This window comes from Felis catus, chromosome C1, assembly GCF_018350175.1.
Source record: "Felis catus isolate Fca126 chromosome C1, F.catus_Fca126_mat1.0, whole genome shotgun sequence".
Lineage (NCBI taxonomy): Eukaryota > Metazoa > Chordata > Mammalia > Carnivora > Felidae > Felis > Felis catus.
This window is the reverse complement of record NC_058375.1, coordinates 80,268,183-80,289,941: the sequence shown is the minus strand read 5'-3', so window position 1 is coordinate 80,289,941 and position 21,759 is coordinate 80,268,183. Positions and strand designations below refer to the sequence as shown.

At 38.2% G+C, this 21,759-nt stretch overlaps 1 protein-coding gene across 6 annotated transcripts in view; it reads right to left on the bottom strand.

Annotated features, from left to right (window-relative positions):
- Window positions 1-3,881: 3,881 nt before the first annotated feature.
- Window positions 3,882-21,759, bottom strand: part of ABCD3 (ATP binding cassette subfamily D member 3) — a 167,289-nt gene continuing 149,411 nt past the window's right edge. For all 6 annotated transcript variants that reach the window (XM_045036227.1, XM_045036226.1, XM_045036230.1 and 3 more), the window contains 7 exons: window positions 17,658-17,735; window positions 17,486-17,551; window positions 17,300-17,389; window positions 16,706-16,825; window positions 10,360-10,464; window positions 7,316-7,372; window positions 3,882-5,350 (listed from right to left, as the gene is read on the bottom strand). In XM_045036227.1, the coding sequence (XP_044892162.1) occupies window positions 5,273-5,350; window positions 7,316-7,372; window positions 10,360-10,464; window positions 16,706-16,825; window positions 17,300-17,389; window positions 17,486-17,551; window positions 17,658-17,735 (594 nt within the window). In that variant the 3' untranslated portion in view covers window positions 3,882-5,272. The remainder of the gene's footprint in view (window positions 5,351-7,315; window positions 7,373-10,359; window positions 10,465-16,705; window positions 16,826-17,299; window positions 17,390-17,485; window positions 17,552-17,657; window positions 17,736-21,759) is intronic.

Genomic DNA, 21,759 nt, shown 5'->3' with positions numbered 1-21,759 from the left:
GTCTGTCTTCATTTTCTTGTCTTCTTCTTCACCCTCTGTCACATATCAGTTATTGAATACCCTAAAAGCTGTCTCTGTCCACTGAGTGGAGTTAGTGTTGGGACCTATGGCCAATTTTTGAAGTTTTCTGCAGATATCTGGAGCACTTTGAGATATGCAATAGGTATTAAGGGGCGCCTGGGTGGTTCGGTCGGTTAAGCGGCCAACTTCAGCTCAGGTCACGGTCTCGTGGTCCTTGAGTTCAAGCCACAAGACGGGCTCTGGACTGACAGCTTGGAGCCTGAAGCCTGCTTAGGATTCTGTCTCCCTCTCTTTGTCCCTCCCCTGCTCGCCGCACTCTGTCTCTCTCTCAAAAATAAACATTTAGGGGTGCCTGGGTGGCTCAGTCGGTTAAGTGTCTGACTTCAGCCCAGGTCATGATCTCACAGTTTGTGGGTTCAAGCCCCGCGTCGGACTCTGTGCTGACACCTCAGAGCCTAGAGCCTCCTTCAGATTCTGTCTCTCTCTCTAACCCCTCCTCCACTCACACTCTCTGTGTGTCTCTCTCTCAAAAATAAACATGAATTAAAAAAAAAAAATTTTTATTTAAAAAATATATTAAAAAAAAGGAAGAAACGGGTATTAAGGACCACTTGACTACCTTGGGCCTCAGGGTCCCAATTTGTATGCATTTTTACACAATCTCACAGCCTTTCTGGGAAGGCTGATGGGTTTTTAAACAACACAACAATGTCAGGTATCTGAGACAAATAGACCAACCAGGTATCCAGGCCCTAAATGAGCCCTCAATAGATTGTTCCCGCTTTGCTGGGCCGGTGCTTCCGAGTCTCTAAACAGCCGGCTGCTGCAATCCTTCAACCCAGGGATGATTAGGCTGGATTTAAAGGAGCATTCAATCCCCCAGCTTGACTTGAACAAAGTAGGCTTGACTAACGAGATTTTTTTTTTTTTTTTTTTTTTTTTTTTTGCCGATTACCCACATTTTGTGAGACAACTCGAAGAGTAACTCTTCTAGCTGTGCTGTGGGATCAGCACCACTTACCTCCGTGGAAGGATCTTCTGAACAGAAGGCTCAGTGTAGCTGCTGGGTCTCCCAATGGGGCAGTGAGGCTGCTCCAGCAACACAGGTTGAGACAGTTAGGGACTATGGAACAGGCTCCAAGTGAAAAACCTTATGCACCTGGGGCTGTTATTGTTAAACTGCTTCTGTTACAGAGCAGAAGGAGACTGTGACCACGACGTGTCCCCATATACAAGTCTGGCTTAACACAGAAGACTCTCGCTCCCAAAAGTGCCAACCTGAATTGCCTGCCAATATCGACCAGTAGGGACACGGCCCTTCCAACCAATCAGGATGAGGTGGCTTTTTTTTCTCTTATTAGCGGATTGGATTGGAGCGGGAACTTTATGTAAGCGTAGCCTCCCTCTTTATAAGGTACCTCCCTTCAGCTAGACCTGTAACACCTGTTAAAACCTTGCAGGTGGCTTTGACTTTTGGGTCCAGCCTCGTCTCTATGCTGTAGGGTAACACAGGCACCAACAAGGGAGAGTCCCCCCAAGGAATCCTCGCTTGGCCCCAATAGCCTGGGCAGCCGCTGTTACCCACTGCTCTGCCCGTGGGAAACCAGGGAACTGAAATATAGAACCTCAGAAGGACGAGAGTGTCATCTGGGTCACCAAATCTGTTATGGGACCAAAGTTGGTCCGCTTCTTGGTGACCTATAGACAGACTGCACCAGATGGGAGTTGCCTCACAAGGTCCTCAGGTGCACAATGAGATCACAGGGTGTAATTTCCAAAGCAGTGACTCCCTGAACAAGAGAAGACAGGCTCCTGTTAGTAGGGCTTGGGATGAACATCAGGGGATTTTACCATTATAATGAGGCTGAAGCATTTTTTGATTCATCTGCTCAGGTGTCTTCTTCAGATTTTTCTTTTTTCTGTTCCAGCATTTAAGTTAGTTTTCAAAAAGTATGACTGAGGCAGAAGCTTCTAGGAGTTTGAGTTCAGGAGGTCAGTCCTGAGTTCAGAGCCAGTGACAAATGGGCAATAGGAAGGGTTTTAAAATTGATAAATCTAGAAATAGCTGTAGAGCATATTGTTTTAAAAATAAGAATTACCACAAAACAATTAAAAATGGTTGCCTCTAGGGATGAGGAGGGGACTGTTTTTCAGTAATTTTTGGTAGATTTTTTCCAAGTGACATGCATATGTTTATAGGTCAGAACATTTCAATGACTTGCAAAGGAAAAATGACTGGTGTAGGTAAAAATGTAAAGTTTCCTACAACTAACAATGCTCAAGTCCATCTGACAGAAGACAATTCACTCCGCCCTTAGGCAAACTACACTTTTAAACACCGATTTTAAAAGTGTGAAAATTACATAAGGAAATGATACAACCTATAGTATCACTACAGTTTTAAGTCAAATGCTAATCATTAGGAGAGGAGGAAAAAGGTGAAGAGTGGCAAAATATGCCGCTCCAAGATATGCTTACTTCGGCATAATGACAGTTGCGATCTAAAGACACAGAAAAAAACAGGTACAAGAAGGGCACTTTGACTCTGCCCTTTTTCTTTCTGAAAACAAGCTAATACTTGTCCTTCCCATTCTGAAGATGTCCTCCCTCAACCAGAAGGAAAGTACCATCCATTCAAGGGCAGGATGTTGAGACTGAGAGAATTCTATACAAAACCTTTTTTCTTGGCTTCCTCACATACCTTATCTGCTTTTCCACAGCTGCCTCTCTTTGTTCAACCCAGTATCAAAGCCTTTAGGTTATGCCACCTCTTTGGGTCATCTCCTTATGAGGGCTTCTGTGCCACCGAAAACTTGTATTAAATAAATCTGTTTCTTTCCTGTTCGTCCGTCTGTGTCAACTTAATTCTCAGGCCCAGCCAAAAACCCAAAGAATGGGAAGGTAACGTTTTTCCTGCCCTGCAGAGGCAAACCCTAGATACATGTTTATTCCATTAATGCATAGCAAACAACCTTAGTTGTTTACATCCCTATTTTCTGTTGTATGAAAACTAGAAGCTTGGTGTTAGAACAGAGTGATACGCTTGGTACGCAATAGTATGTTGCTCCTGGATAAAACTTATCCTTTGGCTTATTTTTCAGATTAAACTGCTATTTCCCAGTGCAGCCTATAGTCGATGTCACGAGGAACTATGATGAAAAAGATGTTCCCTGTTCAATCATGTTTTAGGAATGTTTGGTTTCTTTATTGTAGATCTTCTCAGAACCATCATTACATTAATGTAATGGTGATTCTCCAGGAGAAGGATATTCCTCTATGCCTCAAATGGTGAGGCGCTTTAATGTTTGTTAAATTTTAAAAGGAAGACAAAATTTTTAAAAAAACCCAAAATGGTTTTTTGATGGTAAACATCCATTACAGAAGGGATTAGGAGGCAGCTATTAGTAGGTTTAGGGTAATCTTGAAATCTGAAAATCTAAAATTTCCTCCGTAACTTAAAATCTTTCCCAGGACTGATATCTTTTAAGGTCTCCTGGTTATTTGGCAGCATTTGTGAGGTACACTGAAGTTTGTAGTTTAACTTTTTTTTTTTTTAAGTAATCTCTACATCCAACGTGGGGTTCAAACTCATGACCCCGAGGATCAAGAGTCACATGCTCTACTAACTGAGCCAGCCAGGTGCCGTGAGATACACTGAAGGTGTTATGGTGGTTTTTCTAAAAGAGAAATTCATTCTGTTAAAATCAAATTTAACAAAACTTTTTTAAAAGAGACATTGGGTGCTAAAAGAGATTTCTGAATGACAATTTATTTTTGTGTTTTTCAAGTCAAGATTATATGAACTATGTATGAACTACCCAGTTTTTAGATAGCAGAATAAAAAGAACAAGCAAAGGTTGTACAGGATATCTGATTCTTTTTAATCTGAACAGAAAATAAGTAAGTATACAAGTTTGCCAAAGAGAGTGGTAAAAACTGAAAGTTATGTATTATGGAATCAGTACATCAAGTTTTACTTTGGTAGCCGGTGATTCTCATAGTTAATTCTGCAAAAAACCAAAATCAGTTATACAGAAACAAGAATATAAAATGCCCCTTTCTAAACCCTAATTTGATAAAACTGATTTCATATCTAGCTTATTGATAATATTCAGTTTCAGTTTTCCCTGTGCAAATAATACAAGTCATTAATGTGGTTTGGTGAGCTGAAATCAATTTCTCTTAGGATAGTTCAACATAATAACCCAAATATAAAAAAGCTATTCAAGATTCACAGAGATAAACCAGTGCCTAAGAAACATAATTCACCCATGTGCATAATCATTTATAACATATTTCTCCAACATAAAATCACGGTCAAAGACAGTGATAACATTGCATACTCAGTGCATTACTTCCTGTAGTGCATTCCTATGGCTCATCCGGAGTTTAATGCCGTGTAACCACCATACTTCTAATGAATGGGTTTCTACCATACACAAATCCATCCGATTCTTTTTAAAAATCTAACACTCTTAAAGACCTTGAGCTTGATACATAAGGACTTTGTGTTTTAATATCCCAAACATTGGGAAGATCAGGTGTGAAACATAGTAACCACCCCTTGTAAGCAAGACTGCACATAAATTTTTGTTATATCACCACAAAGAACCCTCAAAACAACTCAATACTGCAGATCGAGAGGGGCACATTTATGATTTAGCCAAAGAAAATTCAAATGGCTTTCCTGGAGTCAAATGTACCCCAAGACATATACAAGGAATGAGTGTAGTGGTGGCAGCTAAAGAAATCTGCCACCGTGTAATAAATGCTATTATGCATTGATGTTGTACATTTTGATAATACACTGATTTGTTTCCCACTATCATGGAGCACAAGAAAATGAAACTCAAAACTATCTTGTTAGAACAGGATAAATGATGACCCCAGTTTTTAATAGGGTTCTTCACTGAAGGAAAAGATAGAGCCATCAAAGTCAAATTAGCTGACTTCAAATGGTTTACATCCCAGGATGAATCAGGTTACACTGATTTAAGCCCAATTTAATTTAGGCAGGTTTTTAACCACAAGAATAAGGACATTCTTAGTACATATTAATAATTAAACCAACATATACACAATTAGCAATCTCCTATATAATATTAATTGTAACAACTTGTTCTCAATCATTTCATAGCTAATTTGTTGCTTTGTTTAAAAACAAACAAGCTCAACTTTATTTTACAATGTACTGTATATTTCTAAGTGTGTTCTGTAATGAATTCATTGAAGCAGTACAGCTCTCTGGATTCTAAGAGCCAAACTCAACTGTATCTTCTGTTATCTGTTTGAATTCATAATTGCCTCTCCCATCCATATGCAGGTAGTACTGTAGGAAAGAAGCAGGGGAGAAAAATCAATGACTAAGAGAATTTCCTTTTTGTCAGCAATTTATGTAGAGGTTATTATGCAAGAGTACGATTGGGAATTACTTTAAGCTTTACTAAAACCGTCAAAAGTTTTATACACAGAAAGGTAATAAGACTCAATGAAGATGTCTTATCTTTTTTAAAAATAGCAACAATATAATTCTGCTTAGAGTGGATATAGTACTTTCCTTTATGAGAACTAAAATACCAGAATTCCTTATTAGCTTGAAGGAACCAAATGTATAAGCCTCCTACAAATCAGAATGCTTCTGTAACTCCACAAAAACAAGGATCTGATCTTGGTTGTGTAAAAACACACTGATCAACAGGGCAGTCTTGAACACTTCCTTTATCTGGTTTCCTGGATCAGTGTGGGATCTCTAACTTAAGGCTTTTGTTAGTTCTTGGTCTTAGCAGAGGAGGAGAAGAGCTATACAGAGTTCCTATATACCCTATCCACTGAAGACACTTAGGACGGCAGTTACAAAGGCTTCTGTTTTATTTAGTGGCTTTTTATTTACAGAAAGGACTTGTTTTTCCGTCTTCTATGTTGTTATTTCTTAGCTATTGTGGCCTCTGACATCGTAACGCGTCACCCCTCCTTCACATAATCACTTCTTGATGTTTTGCTTGTGTGCACCACCAGAAAAAGAGGGGAAATCAAGCCCAAGTCCTCTCACAGCCCTCTGGCTGTAATGTTTATGAACCCCTGAGAAAACACAAAGGCCTGGACATTTTTTAAACTGCTTTGTTATTCACTTTCTCACTTCATTCATGAAAAAATGGTCAAATTATGTCATAAGATCATAAAAAGAATCTTTAAAAGTCAAGCAGCTATACAGAATTCCATTATTTTTCACAAAACACTTTCATAGAGGCTATCTCTCTGATGCTCATGGTAATCTAGGAGACAGGAAGGCAAGGATAAGAAACTTTATTAATGAAGGAAGCAACTGATGCCAGAAACAGTGGTGCTTAAACCCAGGTTTTCTGACTTTAAATCCCATGCTCTTCATTTGATCATTTGTACACGATCACATAAACCATAAGGTTCTTGGGGGTAAAGACAGTACTCTGTATCCCTCAAGGACACTTATGTAGCCCAGTACTTGGTGAAAACGCTGCTCCATGAGGTATGTATTTTAAGGCACAAGATACCCTATACCATTGTTCTAATTTTTCTCAAACCCGTTCTTCTACCTAAAATGTATCATTTAGGAAGAAAAAGAAGGAAGAAAGAGAAAAAGAAAGTAGGGAGGGAGGGAAAATGAATCAACAGGGTTTAGTTTGGGGGTGTGATCACCTTACATCAAGAGCTGAAAAGAACTGCCACACCGAGAATGGCTCTGCTTAAGCACCAGAATAAATAGGGTACTGTACCAGTGCAAACCTCACGCAATCTCTGTGTAAATTATAGCGACTACTTAATGATTCTATTTTGTTACAGTGCAATGGTAAACATAGCCGACATTATTCAGTTTCCCCTTTAGAGCCATGATCTCACTAAAAATGTCCCTAAACCTTCTGCCATCTAATCCTCGAGACTCTTTCCCCTCCTGCCAATACTGGGTGGTGAGAAAAACTTTACTTAGCAATAGCTGTGATAAGGTTGTGTAAATTTTAGTCAGTTATTATACAACAGTCATTTATAAAAACAGAGAACCACAAGTGGTTTTCTAGTATCTCTCAAATACAACGGAGGCTTGTTTATATGTATTAGAACTTTCAAAACTGACAACTACAATAATATTTAAGAAAAACCGATTTTATTTTATATACCTGAAATAAAATCACCTTTTGTACTTCAAGGTATGTATTTAAAAGGGAACATACACCAAGAAATCTAAAAGCATATAACCACCTGAATGCACATATTTAAATAAGATAAAATTCCCCTATACCATTCAATGTTAAGAAATACAAACCTCATGGTGTTTCCAAAGAGACTTTCTATGTGACACAGTAAAGAGGGTGATGCCGACCTAATAGAAAGAAAATGATTTAGGTTTACATCAATAACACAGAATCACAAATTAAACTAGTCTATATTTTTAAGCTATTAAAATGACTGTCTTCAGAAGCTATAGTTAAAAATCAATGTGAAAGAGAAAAAATTACAATGGACGCCGATGTTCAAGGTAATGCAAAGTACTGACCATTGACCACATAACAAAAACAAACAAGTATCAATAAAGTCTTTAAAAATAAAAAAACAACTAACAGGCACTAGCATTAAGTATACTATTTTGTATAGAGCAGAAAATATACATCCCAACACATTTCCTATTTTACTGCGAAAAATGTATGAAAAGAGTACAAGAACAGTAAAAATAGCAAAAGGTCAAAATCAGGAAAATTAAATCTATATAATATAGTGTTGTCTACAGTACATCTGTTTTTCAAATACAGGATCATAATCCTTTATTGGAACCCCTGTTTTGGAATAGGTCTTGGAATTCAGATTTTGGAAAAGTAGTATCATCACCGGAGGGTTCTGGGAAAGAATTCTGTAACTAAACACACGAATGTTTCTGTGGCAGCATGTAAGAACACTGACATTGAGACGTCTAAGAGTTTAAATATCTTTTGTTAGTTCAGGCAAGGTTTGGCTACCCAGTTGAGCTTGCTGCAAAATAATGAAAAATCTTGTGGTTTTAAAAGCTTATTGGTTTTCATTTTTTTATTTTGTTTTTAATTTTTTTTGAGAGAGAGGGAGCAAGAGAGCAGAGCAAGCATGAGCATGAGTGGGGGAGAGGTAGAAGGGGAGGGAGAGAGGGAGAGAGGGAGGGAGGGAGGGAGGGAGGGAGGGAGAGAGGGAGAGAACGAGAGAAAGAGAGAGAGAATATCTTAAGCAGGCTCCACATCCAGCTCGGAGACCAACATGGGAGCGGGGCGGGGGGAGGCTCAATCCCACGACCCTGGGATCATGACCTGAGCTAAAATCAAGAGTCAGATGCTTAACCAACTGAGCCACCCAGGCGCCCCAAAAAGCTTATTGGTTTTTAAACTGTATATAAAGATTTAGACTGTAATAAAGATTAAGAACAAAACACTAATCAATATAACTACAGATGCTTTGGATCAGTAGTTCTCAACTGGGGATGGGAGGATTTTTATCCCTTAGAGGACACTTGGCAATGTCGTGGAGACATTCTTGATTGTCACAACTGAGAGAGCTACTGGCATCTAATGAATGGAGGTCAGAGATGCTGCCAAATATCCTGTAACGCAAAGGAGAGCCCACCACAACTAAGGATTATCCAGCCCAAAATGTCAGAAGAGTGGTGACTGAGAAGCTCTGCTCTAGATCATGGCTTCCTAAAATGGATCTCTCAAGGCTGACAGAGATAAATGCCAGAATATCCAGAAAATTCCATCATGAGTTCTAATTTTATTTTCATTTTGATAATTTTTTAAAAATTAGCCTAAGTACATTCCGGATCATTTCGACATGAGATTTAAGTGCCCAAGTCTGGATTTATACTTCTGCTGGTACCAAGTGATTACTTAACGTGACAGCACTTAAAACTTTTAATGTGCCGTGACTTTGGATGTCACGTGGAAAGGTTCTCAAATTGGTCAGAAACTGCATGACAAAATAAGTTACTAATAAAATACATTTCAGTGGTACAACATTTATTTAATCTTTGAGAGCTCACTTCAAAAATTATTTATTCTTATGATTCCACAATAATTGGATCAGATCTCAACTTAATGAAAGCATTCTTTTTGTTAGAATTGCTGAAGATACATAAACAAAATTCAAAATATAAGATCTGGACCTCAGACTGTATCTTTCCATAATTAAATCCTAAACCAGTGGTTTGGTTTCAGCAAAACAGTATTTACAGGTCTCTTTAATGTTACCAAATTGAAACTCTGTTTTGTCTGTACTTAATTTGTGAATTTACTAGTTTTGTGGCTGTAATTCAGCTCTAAGTTCAAGGGGCTCATATTTGATTTCATACTTATATATATTCAATTGCTGTTATAGTAGTATAAGTTAAATTATCAACTGGGAGTCCCATGAGAATTTTTTTTCTTTTAAATGGAATCTATGCTTTATAGGAGAATCACATCTTATGTGGGGACTCACAGCCTACAACTAGATGTAAGGGGAAGTCGCATGGTCAAAACTACCAGCCTCTAAATCATTGATCAAATGGACTATACCTATAAATACCTCCAATACCTATAAATCTGAAAGTTTATATGAACAAATACATAGAGAAATTATAAATGACTGAAATGGATTCAAGAATAGAAAACAAACCATTACAGAAGTAAAATCAGTAATGAAAATCTTCCTACAAAGATGAATGTAACACATGCATTCCTTTGTCATCATGCCAATGCTTCTCAAACCTTAATGTGTATTTGAATCTTCTGGGAATTTTGTTAAAATGTGGACTCTGACTTGGTAGGGCCAGAGAGTCCTCATCCTAACAAGTTCCCGGGAGATGCTGCTGCTGCTGCTGCTGCTGCTGCTAGTACCAACACTGATGGGTAGGAATTCACACTGTAAATATGCGATATGACCTTTTATATGTACTATAAACCTCCAAAGAACAGCTACAAGTTGTTAAAAGACTCCTGTACTTCGTTTACTTACACAATGCTGCGAATGGTTAGGATATACTGCTAGTAACCACTCAATAGTTACTTAAAGAAAAGGCTACCAAAAGAAACTTTGGTAAGAAAGTTGGAAGTAAGTTTAAATATACTATTTGTTTCAAATCTAAGATATGGCTAAAGAATTATATACAGAAATCATTTACAATTCTTTTTCTTTTATTCGTATCTACTAATTATCATTTGAAATCTTTATTAAAGTGGATACATCCTTCTTTGATAGTAATTTCGTTACTTAATAACTTGAAATCTTCTCTTTGGACAGATATTTCACTGGACACAGAGTACACAGAGAAGAATGACACAAACCCTAGAACTGAGAACCTGAAGTGCTTACCTTTCGACAATGACTGTAAATGTAGCCTTCCACATCCACACTCACAGCACTTGTGCATTCGTCCAAAATGGCAAACTGGGGTTTATGATAAAATAACCTTGCCATCTGAAGCACAGAAAGAAATATTTTGTGTAATCACAACATGCAAAAATTAGTAAGCTCAACTAGATTTACACTTAGTCTTGTAAAGAAGTACAAAAATTATTTTAACTCAAAAAATGTTGCCCCAAAACAGAAACAATATCAAAAAACCTGTTTTTACTGTCTTCCCAAACAAAGGGGAAAATGTAACACATGGGAAATACTGTTAAGAGTTCATCAAAACATTTAAGATGTGATGTGAAATGAAGTTGAGTTTTAAACTATCAGAGAAAGTTCTCTAAACAAGATTAGAGGGTATACATTGTAACCAAATCTTGGAATTCAGACTCTAGATGGTTCAAGTGCAAATATGTGTTTACTTCTAAATATTCTGTTACCTCAGTCACGGCAATTGATATTAAGCTGCCAATTACTATTTCCGCCAATTATTTTTGAGTGCCCCCGTTTTATATCCCTGAGGCCAGTACTGGGTGTGCTCATTTTTTAAAGGCTCTGCAAATTTTGTAAGTAAAAATTAACATCAAGATCGTTACAGCTTCCATTTCTTTGATTGGCAAAAATGCTGGACATTTGCTCATTTATTTTCCATACGTATTTTATTTTCTGGGAATTATTTACCCTGATCCTTTGTCTAACAGATATTCCAACTGGTCATCAGCCCCCAACAACGATCGCCATGTTGCAAGCAAGACCAATGGACACTTTTCCATCCTTACCCAATTTATCTTCTCTGCTACATGCAACTCAAATGACCACTTCCTCCTTCTTGAGAAAGTAACAATGAAACCAGTCTTAACGTTTCTTCTCACTTCTTAGGCTGCTTCCTCAGTTTCTTTTCCAGCATTTTCTTTTCTGCTGGACCACTAAATGTTGGGGTTCCTCAAGGCCAATTCCTAAGTCCTCTCCTCTTTTTCCTACATTGTCTGAGTGATCTCATTGAATCTCATTATCTCAAGTATTATTTACATTTGTAAACTCTCAATATGTATCTCTTGCCCATCCTTCTCTTCTAATTACGAGACTGATATGTAAATATTCCTCTTTGATATTTCTACTTAGTTATCTGATTTTCCCCTTAAAATCCATTCATGTACTCCACCCCCATCTTAAACATTTCAGCAAATCACACTATCAAACAGCTGCTCAACCTAGAAGGCCATGAGTCCTCCTTGATCTTCCCTTCTTCTCCTTCCTTCCACATTTCTACCCCTCATTTTTTTTAGTCTATTTGAGTAAGTCCTTCAGTCTTTTGTAGTCCATTCACTTTACTGCATCTCCAAAATCATGCCCTCAGCCCAGACTACAATCCTCTCCTGCCTAGAGGGCCACAAATGGCCTATTTCCTCTTTCACTCCTCTCCAATCCATTTTCCCTGTAACTAGAAGGATTCTTCAGAAATGTAAATCCGAGAATTTCACTCTTCTGCTTAAACCCCTTCAACAACTTCTCACTTCACTAAGAACAAAACCCAAACTCCTTAGCATGGCCCACAGACCCTGCATAATCGGATTCCTACTTACTTTCTAACCTCCACATTCTGGCCAAGGTATGACCAGGACACAAGGTGTCTAAGGCCATAGAGGCTTAGCACATGTCATTTTTCTTACGTCTCAAACACCGCACCGCACTCTGCTTCTCGCATCTTTGAAATTTCTGTTTAGACCACCTCCTCAAACCTACCCTGACCCCTGTCCCACAGTCTAAGCGGGTCCCTCCTTAACATCTCTGCAGTGCTTCATAGGTTTTGAACTGTGTGTTGTCTTGTTTCTTTGTCTACTCCTCTAGGCTAGTATATTTACATAAGCAGAGATTATTTTAATCACGACTGTGCACTCGATATTTGCATGAAGGAAACATTTAAATATTTGATAAATTAATGGCCAGAACATAAGCAGCTCTCTTGGGGTTTGTATCTATTTGATGAGGTGAGGAAGGGGAAGCATTAAGTATAGACTATGAAGAAGTTCAGCTGTGCAGAGAATGAAAGGTACAGACGACAGAGGTTAAGGCTGAGTTTGCCTTTTAGATCAGGGAGACCTGGAATGTCTTTCTGAAAGAGAAGGACCAGAAGAGATTGAATACAGGGTGTGTGTCTGCACATGTGCATAACCGAAGGAAAGAATATGATTAAGTCAGAGGAGAGAGGGTCCAAAAACATGGAGACACTGAGCTTTTCTCAAGAGGAAGGATGACATAGCCTCCACAGACAGAATGAGGGAGGTCAGGGCAGCCTAGTGCAAGCTCAATGAAGAGGATTGGTTATCTAAAGGCATTCCACAAATGCGCCTCCTCTGTGTCCCCATGGAAGTCTCTGCATACCTACCTCACCACACCCAGCACATCGTGTAGCGGTTTTCTCACGTCTCTCTCTCTCCCACTCCGCCGTCAGTACTTGATCCCACAGTACGAGATCGTGACGTGAATAAGTCCATGACCCCTGCAGCTGTACTGCCACCTGAGCTGGACACGCCACCGCCTACGCCTCGGTGGTCACCTTCACCCCCAGCCTTGTGTGGCAGCACACTTCACTGTGCTATAGCTCACCTTACTCCATACATGGGGTGCTCCGTAGTTCCTGCCCCAGGGGACTTGTGAGAATTGAATGGAGAGGGCTTAGCCTACCGCCTATCACCTATTAAGCACTCAATAAAAATAAACTATCATCTCACTGACATAACAGCTTCTCTTTCTCCTCTGAGAAGTTGAGCTGTTCTGCAGAGAGACATGGAGTAGGCAGTGGGGTAGAAAGCCTGAGATTGGTAGTTTATAAATGATACTCGTGGAAAATAAGAGAGAGGGGCAAAAGTAAGTAAATGACCGCCCGACCGTGCTGTGAGCCCCTGGAAGACTGGAAGCCATGAAAGCGTGACGGTACCAACCCCCGTCACTCTGATCTTTCAGCTCTGCTCAGGAGCCTATGTACACAAATGCCAAGGCAAACAACTGCTCTTGGGCTGAGGCTGGGTAATAAGAGGAAACAAAAAGTGGGAAAGGAAGTTAAAGGGAAGGGATCATTTGTTCATTCCTTTAAGAAATACTACCTGAGTACCTTCTATGTGCCAGGACCTGGATTATTAAGTTTGTACTGGACAGAAAGGAGGCAGAGTCAGAAGGGGACTTGTCAATCATAAGAAAAGGGAGGAGTCAATATTCAAAATATCAGGGTGTCTGAAGCAAGGAGACAGTTGCCAATTAGGTAAAAGAAAAAGAATTGCAAAAATGATTTAAAAAACACTAAAAATTTTATGACAATGGTATCTCTGGTAAGGGGGGTTTTGGCCCTTCTTTATACTTTTAAAAATATTCCAACTTTTCTATCATACATACTTTTTCATAATTAAAAAAAAAAAAACTTTACTAAATAGGAAGAACAAGAATAGAGGAGTAGGAAAAATAACTATCAATCAGAGAAGTAAGATATTGCAACTTACGATACTGGGTAGAGCAACCCTGGCTGGTAATGGCTGGGCCCAAACAAGTGCAGGGGAGGTAAGGAAGATGTTACTTGAGACTGTAACAGACAGTGAGAGAAGGGAACTGGACAGACAGTCCACCTGGACACTGGAGGCTGTATCACATATTGGTCAAGAGCAAGAATTCTGGGGGCGCCTGGGAGGCTCAGTCAGTTAAGCATCTGACTCAGGTCAGGTCATGATCTCACAGTTCATAGGTTTCAGCCCCATATTGGGCTCCACGAGGACAGTGTGGAGCCTGCTTGGGATTCTTTCTCTGCCCCTCTCCCACTCTCCCTCTCAAAAATAAATGAATAAACTTAAAAAAAAAAAAAAAAAGAGCAAGAATCCTGGTGTCAGACCCACCTGCACTTGAATCTCCGTTCTGCCACTCAGTAGCCTGCAAGGCTTTCCCTTGTCTGTACCTTAACTGACAGGGTTGTCAGGAGAGTTAGAGTTTGCCAGGCAAAACCAATCCTTCCCTCGTGTTATCCCAGTGCACCTTCCTTACAGCTGTAACTGAAGACTGCCTTGTGTGTGAGATAGCTGAGAATATCTGTATCTCCTCACTGAATTATCAAGGGCAGGCACCTATCTCAGTGCCTGCACAGAGTAGATTCCCAGCTAATAGTGAACTCTGTGAAAATTATACCATAATTAAGGTTTTTTTCACTAAGATCATGGAATAATAATCTCATTTCCCTACATTTATACTGACATTTTTCAAGGAACTTTTAGAAAGTGTTCACCAGACCTCCCTTTATTCAAAGGTATTATTCCATTCCCTCAAATTTAAACGTGACTTTCCTTACCCAAAAGTTCTTTTGGTTCATCTGTTTATACCAACTATCACTCTTACAGATTCACTGTTTGGGGTGGTTAGACCTTTCAAGCTTATTACTCCTAAAAAATTATAATTTTTATAACTTATAAAAATTATGTCCTCTCTTCCCTCAATTGTTTACTTTGAGAATTTTCAAGCCTACCCAGAACTGTAGGAACAGTAAAGTGACCACACAAAAACTCTTCGCCCAATTTCACCAACATCAACATCTGTTGCATTAGCCTTCTCTCTCTCCCCACAAACCTTTTGAAGGTAGCAAAGCAATATGCTCGGTTTTAAATTTCACAGTCAGTTCTGCAAACACTGGTCTACACAGAACACACCTGCCAATGGCTTGGTCGTGCAGTCCTGTCATGGGTAAGCTCCTCCATTTCCCAACCAACTCTAGAGTGGCTCACCTGGTTTTATTTTATTTTTTAATTTTTTTTTCTAACGTTTATTTATTTTTGAGACAGAGAGAGAGACAGAGCATGAATGGGGGAGGGTCAGAGAGAGAGGGAGACACAGAATCTGAAACAGGCTCCAGGCTCTGAACTGTCAGCACAGAGCCCGACGCAGGGCTCGAACTCACAGACTGTGAGATCATGACCTGAGGCGAAGTGCGACACTTAGCCGACTGAGCCACCCAGGCGCTCCAGAGTGGCTCATCTAGTTTTACAGGGCTCCTTCTTTGGCCCTTGTCCTCTCCCTAACATATTCTCTCACTCCTCCAGACCTTGAACTTCTTATCTTCAAAGAAGAACTATCCCTTCTGTACCCTACACATAGAGTTCTTAGTTCAGCACATTTATTTTTCTTTCTCTGGATTTATACTGTGTCCATTTGTGAATCTTGACTTATCCCTCCATCTTCTTTGAAGTCATGGTAACAAGAATTTAAATTTGCTCTACTGACTAGCAGTTATTTCCATAGTCATCTACTAAATTGATTCCAGAAACCCCAATCACTTCAAATTCTCACTCCTACCACCCAATTTCCATTTTGAGTGTGGCTGACATCTCTTTTCTTTTGTTTATGACTCATTCTTCACTCTATCAATTAATCTTATGCTATAGCACTAGCCAGACAAATCACTATTAAGTTCATATAGAATGGGTATGTTTTGGGAAAAATAATATGCAGTATCAGGGAATAGGAGGCAACAGAAAAGGGAGAATAGAATCTAAAGATAATGAGTAAGCAATTCAGCAATAAGCCATTTCTTTTACTGTTTTTCCTCAGCCACAGTTCTAATTTCCACAAGGTTAACACACTGGAAAAAAAATTCCTCTGGATCTGCGCAAACTATGGTATGCAGGGTTAGAAAATGACTCTTTAAAAGTTATCCCTCTTAACAGAGTACTCAAGGTATCACTCTTAATATGCAGTGTCCTGTAGTCAAGTTTGATCAGGAATAAGTTTAGACAATCACAAAATTAAAACAGTTCCTTGCAAACCCTTCTTCACATTAGGAAAATGTAAGAAATCTAAATAATTTTGGGTAGCAGATACTGAGTCCTGAAACCAGGACACACATAATGGTAGAGGGAAGGGCAGGAACAGAATAAAGTGGGAACAAAGTTAGAGTGGATGATTTCTACTACCTTCTGATATTTCAGAAAGAACAGCTTCAGTGAGAGGTCAACAGGAAAAAGATATAAGACATCTCGGACTACCATATAACCCAGGATCAATGTGATGGAAAGTTTCCCCAACTTTAATTAATCCCCAATGAATTAATAGTAATATAATTAGAAAATTTATGGATTTTTCAGACTTCTAAATGTACATGCAAGTTATATATTTTCAAGCATTTCTATTATCATTTAAACTAATCCATTCAACAATACTTGCTAAATAAAAGATTAAGATAAAACTGTGCGCCTTGATTAATCAAAATATTGGACTGTAAGAGTGACCCTAAGCAATCAGTTGCCCTGTCATGCAATGTAGTCCAAGAATAACTTACCGCCATTCTTTGTTTCTCTCCACCACTGAGGACATCCATCCAATCCTGAACACTGTCCCAGCCTCCTTCACGTTCAAGGATATGACCCAACTGGACATTATCTAAGTATTCCTTTAGTACCTTTCACCGAAATGATTAAAGATTAAATCACACTTAATGTAAACCAACATTTTCTAGCTTGCTTTATTTTTTAAACTAGAATTGCTGTAATTCTACTGCCAATATTACTTAAAGGGGCACATTTCACAAAAGAATGTGGCACAAAGATAGCCCTAAATCCTTTACTTCCTATCTATGCTAACTTTGACATATGTGGTAGCTTAAAAAGAGTAACACTATTGCATATAATTAAAAGATAAGGGCAATGAAAAAAAAAAAGTAATAGTTCAAAGACAAGGTTAAATTCGCCAAACCATATTTAAGCAAAGTAGTTAATATCTTACCTCAACTTGGAAAGTTATAATTAATGACAAGGTTTTAGAAGGCTTTTCAGGCTAGGATAAACTACCTGGCAGTTAAAATGCTTAACTGATTAAGATAAAGAATCTGATATGGAGGATTTCCAGTAGGTCTAGTCCATAAGCATTTCCTTACTAGGTCAGATATCCCCTTCCTTTTCTGATCTTCTCTTCCATCGGGATATATCACTTGGTCTCGAAGTGTTCCAAGGGTCATATAAGGTCTCTGATAGTGGCAGAGCAAAAATCATTATAAGTGAATTCTTTAAAAATAAATGAAAAGATCTTTAAATCAAAGATTACAAAATAAACAAGGTCTTACCTGAGGAACATAGAATAACTTTCCTCTCTCAGGTTTAGTTAGACGTCCTCCAAAAAGAGGCCATAACTATAAAAGGAAAAGGAAGGGGGAGAGGAGCAATTATAAATTTCACCATGTAGTAGATTGTATGGCTAAACAAGACTACAATATCTTGAGGCCAATTTGTACTTACTTCGCCAAGAACACGGAAAAGTGAGCTCTTCCCACAGCCATTTGGACCACAAATTAAAACATTGGCCCCAGATCGAACCTGAAAATCAGTCCATGAATTAATAGGGAATATATACTCAGTGAACATTTCTTTTGAATCAATTTGTTCTTTGCTAACGATAAGCTTTCTAGTTTGTCTATAAATGTGATAATAGGTAGAAGCAGTGGAGGGTTTGGTTGACCTTTCATTTTTGTTTACTGTCAATATTTACTCACTTTTTTCATTTAAAAGTCAATGACTGCAGCTTATAAATTTTGAGAATTCTTGAAAACAAGTATGTGTGTATATGTTTTTTAAAAAAAGCAATCATACTATGTATGTTCTATATGTTATTATTTAATAATATATCACAAATATTCTAAGTCAGTATACTCAGATTCCTCCCATTCTATTTTTAAATGCCTACAGTGTATTCCATTCTAAGAATGCACCCTGATTTATTTAACTACCTCCTTTTTGTTAGGTCTTTTGCATTTTGCTTTGCTCTTTTAGATAATACAGCAAAGAACTGGAATCAGTGAGTGAATTTATGCATTGGTGAGAAATGTTTCTATACAGATCAGATTCTTAGAAGTGTATACGCATTATTAATATTTACAAGTGCCACCAAATCGCTCTGCAATGATGTAAAGTTAAATGAAAAAAACGTAATCAAGAGTGGTTAAGTTCTGAGCTTATGGTCTCATATAAGTGTTAATCAACCCTGTAAAGAATCAGAAACCTGGGTTAGAATTTCAGCTCACAACATTACAGAGCAATGTATCACAGCAGGAAAGGAGACAACAAAGGTATGAGTTACTCTAGCTGTGGAACCTGCCTTTGACAATTTTTTTTAACTGTTGAGGCCTTATGTTCTTATTACTTAATTGAATGAATACTTATAGAATGCGCAGTGTCAGGTTCTGCTTTAGGTAATGGAGCTATACTAACGAATAAAAAACAAAACAAACAAAACCTGCCCGTACCAGTTTACATTCTAGTGGGAGAGACATAAAATAAAGAATACACACAATAAATGAGTAAACTAAATAGTATCTTAGAAAATAAGTGCTATGGAAAAAAATATATACCAAGGTAAGGAAATTTGGAAGCGGTTAGGGGAGGTTATGTTTTTAAGGTGGCCAGACCAGGACTCATTGGAAATGACAACGGGGCAACTTTGAAAGGAGTAAATTACGAGTTTATCTAGAGGAAGACTGCTATAGCCTAACCCTACCCACAAAAAGCTGGTTCAAAGGCACTGAAGCAGGAATGTACGTATCCTTGTCAAAAAACAGAAAAGAGGTTGAGAAAACTGAGAGGGAGGAAGGAGTAGTAGGAAAAGAGCTGAGAGAAGAGGTTGGTGGAAAGCAGTGCAGGCAAATCCTACAGGGCACTGGGAGCCACTGAAAGGACTGCCTTTTACTCTGATGAAACACAGAGCCATCAGCATTAGCCACAACAGCCAAAGGTGGCAGCAACCCAGAAGGATGAAGGGATAAACAAAATGTAGACTGTACGTACAATGGAATAGGATTCAGCCTTGAAAAGGAAGGACATTCTGACATGTGCTACAACATGGATGAAACTTCAAGAAATAAGCTAGACACAAAAGGACAACTGCTGTATGATTCCACTTATATGAGGTCCTTAGAACAGTCATATCCGTAAAGTAGAATAGTAGTTACCAGGGGTTGGGGAGAGTGGGAAATCAGGAATTATTGTTTAATGGGTCCAGAGTTTCTGTTGGTTACGATAAAAATTTGTGGAGATGGTTAGTGGTGACGGCTGCACAACACTGTAAATGAACTTAATGGCACTGAACTGTTTACAAAAAAATGGTTAAAAGAGTCAATTTTACGTTATGTGCATTTTGCCACAATAAAAAAATTTAATGGTAGAAAGGGATAAATTGTACGTTATGTATATTTTACCACAGTAACAAAAGAATGAGCTTCTTTCTAAAAATGGTTGAGAATGACTAGCCTACCACATATCTGATCTACAATAAAACACCACATCATGTACTTCAGTGTTAGAGAATGAACTATACTGAATGATTTTTCCAGAAAAATGAACTATCCCATTTTCCGAGAAGTTATTTTTAAAGAATCTTTTTGATGGACTTCCTAAGGAATTACCTATTACCTTTTCCTGTGAAACTGAATATAGTGAATATTTCTGATTATATACAATAATTTTACTTTACTATAATGGTGATTCCTTAGGAGCTCCTAAAGTTCAGGGCTGTTAATTAAATGGTTCCCCACTACTACGCTTTGAGTCATATCAATCATATAGACCTTCTTCTGTTCCTAACTGTTCATTGTGGTTTTCACTGATATCCAATACTTCTCCACTCTATTTGGTGCAATATGCCAGGAAATCCAAAAACCAAATTTATAATGACATGTAAAAATAATAATTAGACTTACAGACATCTGTAAGCACTCTCTTATGCTCAAATGTCTTGGATTCAGCCATAACTTTACCCCCATGACTTTTGGTAATGGTGGGCAAACTTCCGATTATGACTCAGTCATGATAAGCCAGCGATAATTTTTCCATGGTAAAGATTTATAAAAATGTCCCCCCACCCCAGCTTAAATGAAGACTAAAACACAAGGGTAACTTTCACTTATGGCCTTTTATAGTTACGAAGTTCTTAATAACACTATAATTACTGAGGTTCCAGGATTGGTTTAAGGGGTCAACAAATGCTCTGTACCACTGTATTTTTACCAATAAAATATTCCCCCAGATATAAGACTTCATCAAAAACAGTTATACACATAAATATGATTTAAGTAAAAAAGAGAATATACAAAAGTATGCTGCTTATGAAGATTCACAGGCTTCTTCAAACATTATAAATGTGCCTTACTAAAAAAGTAAAAATCTGAGTAACTTACAAAGTACTATTTTAATGCCTACATTATAATCCACAAGTCTTTAATCTCTGAGGGTCTCTTCAGTCTACATCTGAATGGATAAATACATCTGTGGTGGGGGAGTTTATAAAGGAATGAGGGATAAAATCCCCTACCCTAAGGAGGTATATATTATCTTGTCATTAGGTGACCCAAAAGACAAAATAATCATAAAGCATTAAACATTTATTTTTTGGTGGCCAAGTCTGTTTTATTATGCCTCTTTTCAGGAGAAAGGAATCCTTATTTTCAAGTAAGCCAAATGGGTAGAAAATAACTAAAGGTTACAAAGAAGTAAAGGATGTTTGTTAAATAAAGGAAGGCTACATTAAAGAAAATGACAGAAATAAAGGAGAAAAAGCCAAGTCTAACTTAAAACACCTAACTCAGAGAGAGACAGAAGAGGAATATATTACACTAGGCCCAAAGAGCACAAGTCAAAGAAACAGTTTCCATTGGAAGAGAAAACAAAATAAGAATCAACAGGAGAGATCACAGGTCCTACGAAACATGGTCACAAAGTAAAACACAAGCAGGGCCATAACTAGGGACTCAAAAGACTTTCCAAGTGAAACCAAAATACGAGCAAAAAGTAATGGTCTTTCTGAGACTATAAAAGTGAAGCTATAGGGACTAGCCAGAAGTTTATTAAATCCAAACATAGGGACTTTAAAAAGAAGGGCTTCAGGACTAAAAGGAGAGTGACACCTTTAGCATGATACCCATGTGACAAAGTAGGTAATACCTCAGACAATAATCGGGATCTTTTCTATTCCGTGTATCTGTACGTAAAGATCCCAAATCCATTCTCACTATGCTTAATCAAGTATACATCTGTATTGTTGGTGTAATCTATTTCTGCATCAAGACAAAGTGAGGGAAAGCAGGAGAAAGGGCCAAGAGGATTCTTCACTGGAGAAATCCCATGGCCCTCCTTCACCCTGGTGTAACAAAAATGGGGTTCTGAGCTCTTCTTTATCTCTGAAATCAAGCCACGTAGGTGGCTACCTACTATGCCAAGGGAGCACACCACAATGACTGGCACACCAAGAATTAAATGAGACACTTCTGGGATACTTGGGAGTCATTCATTATTTACCAATTATATTTACACTTTCCCTATGTATTCTTGTGTTTCCTGGCTTGAAAATAAA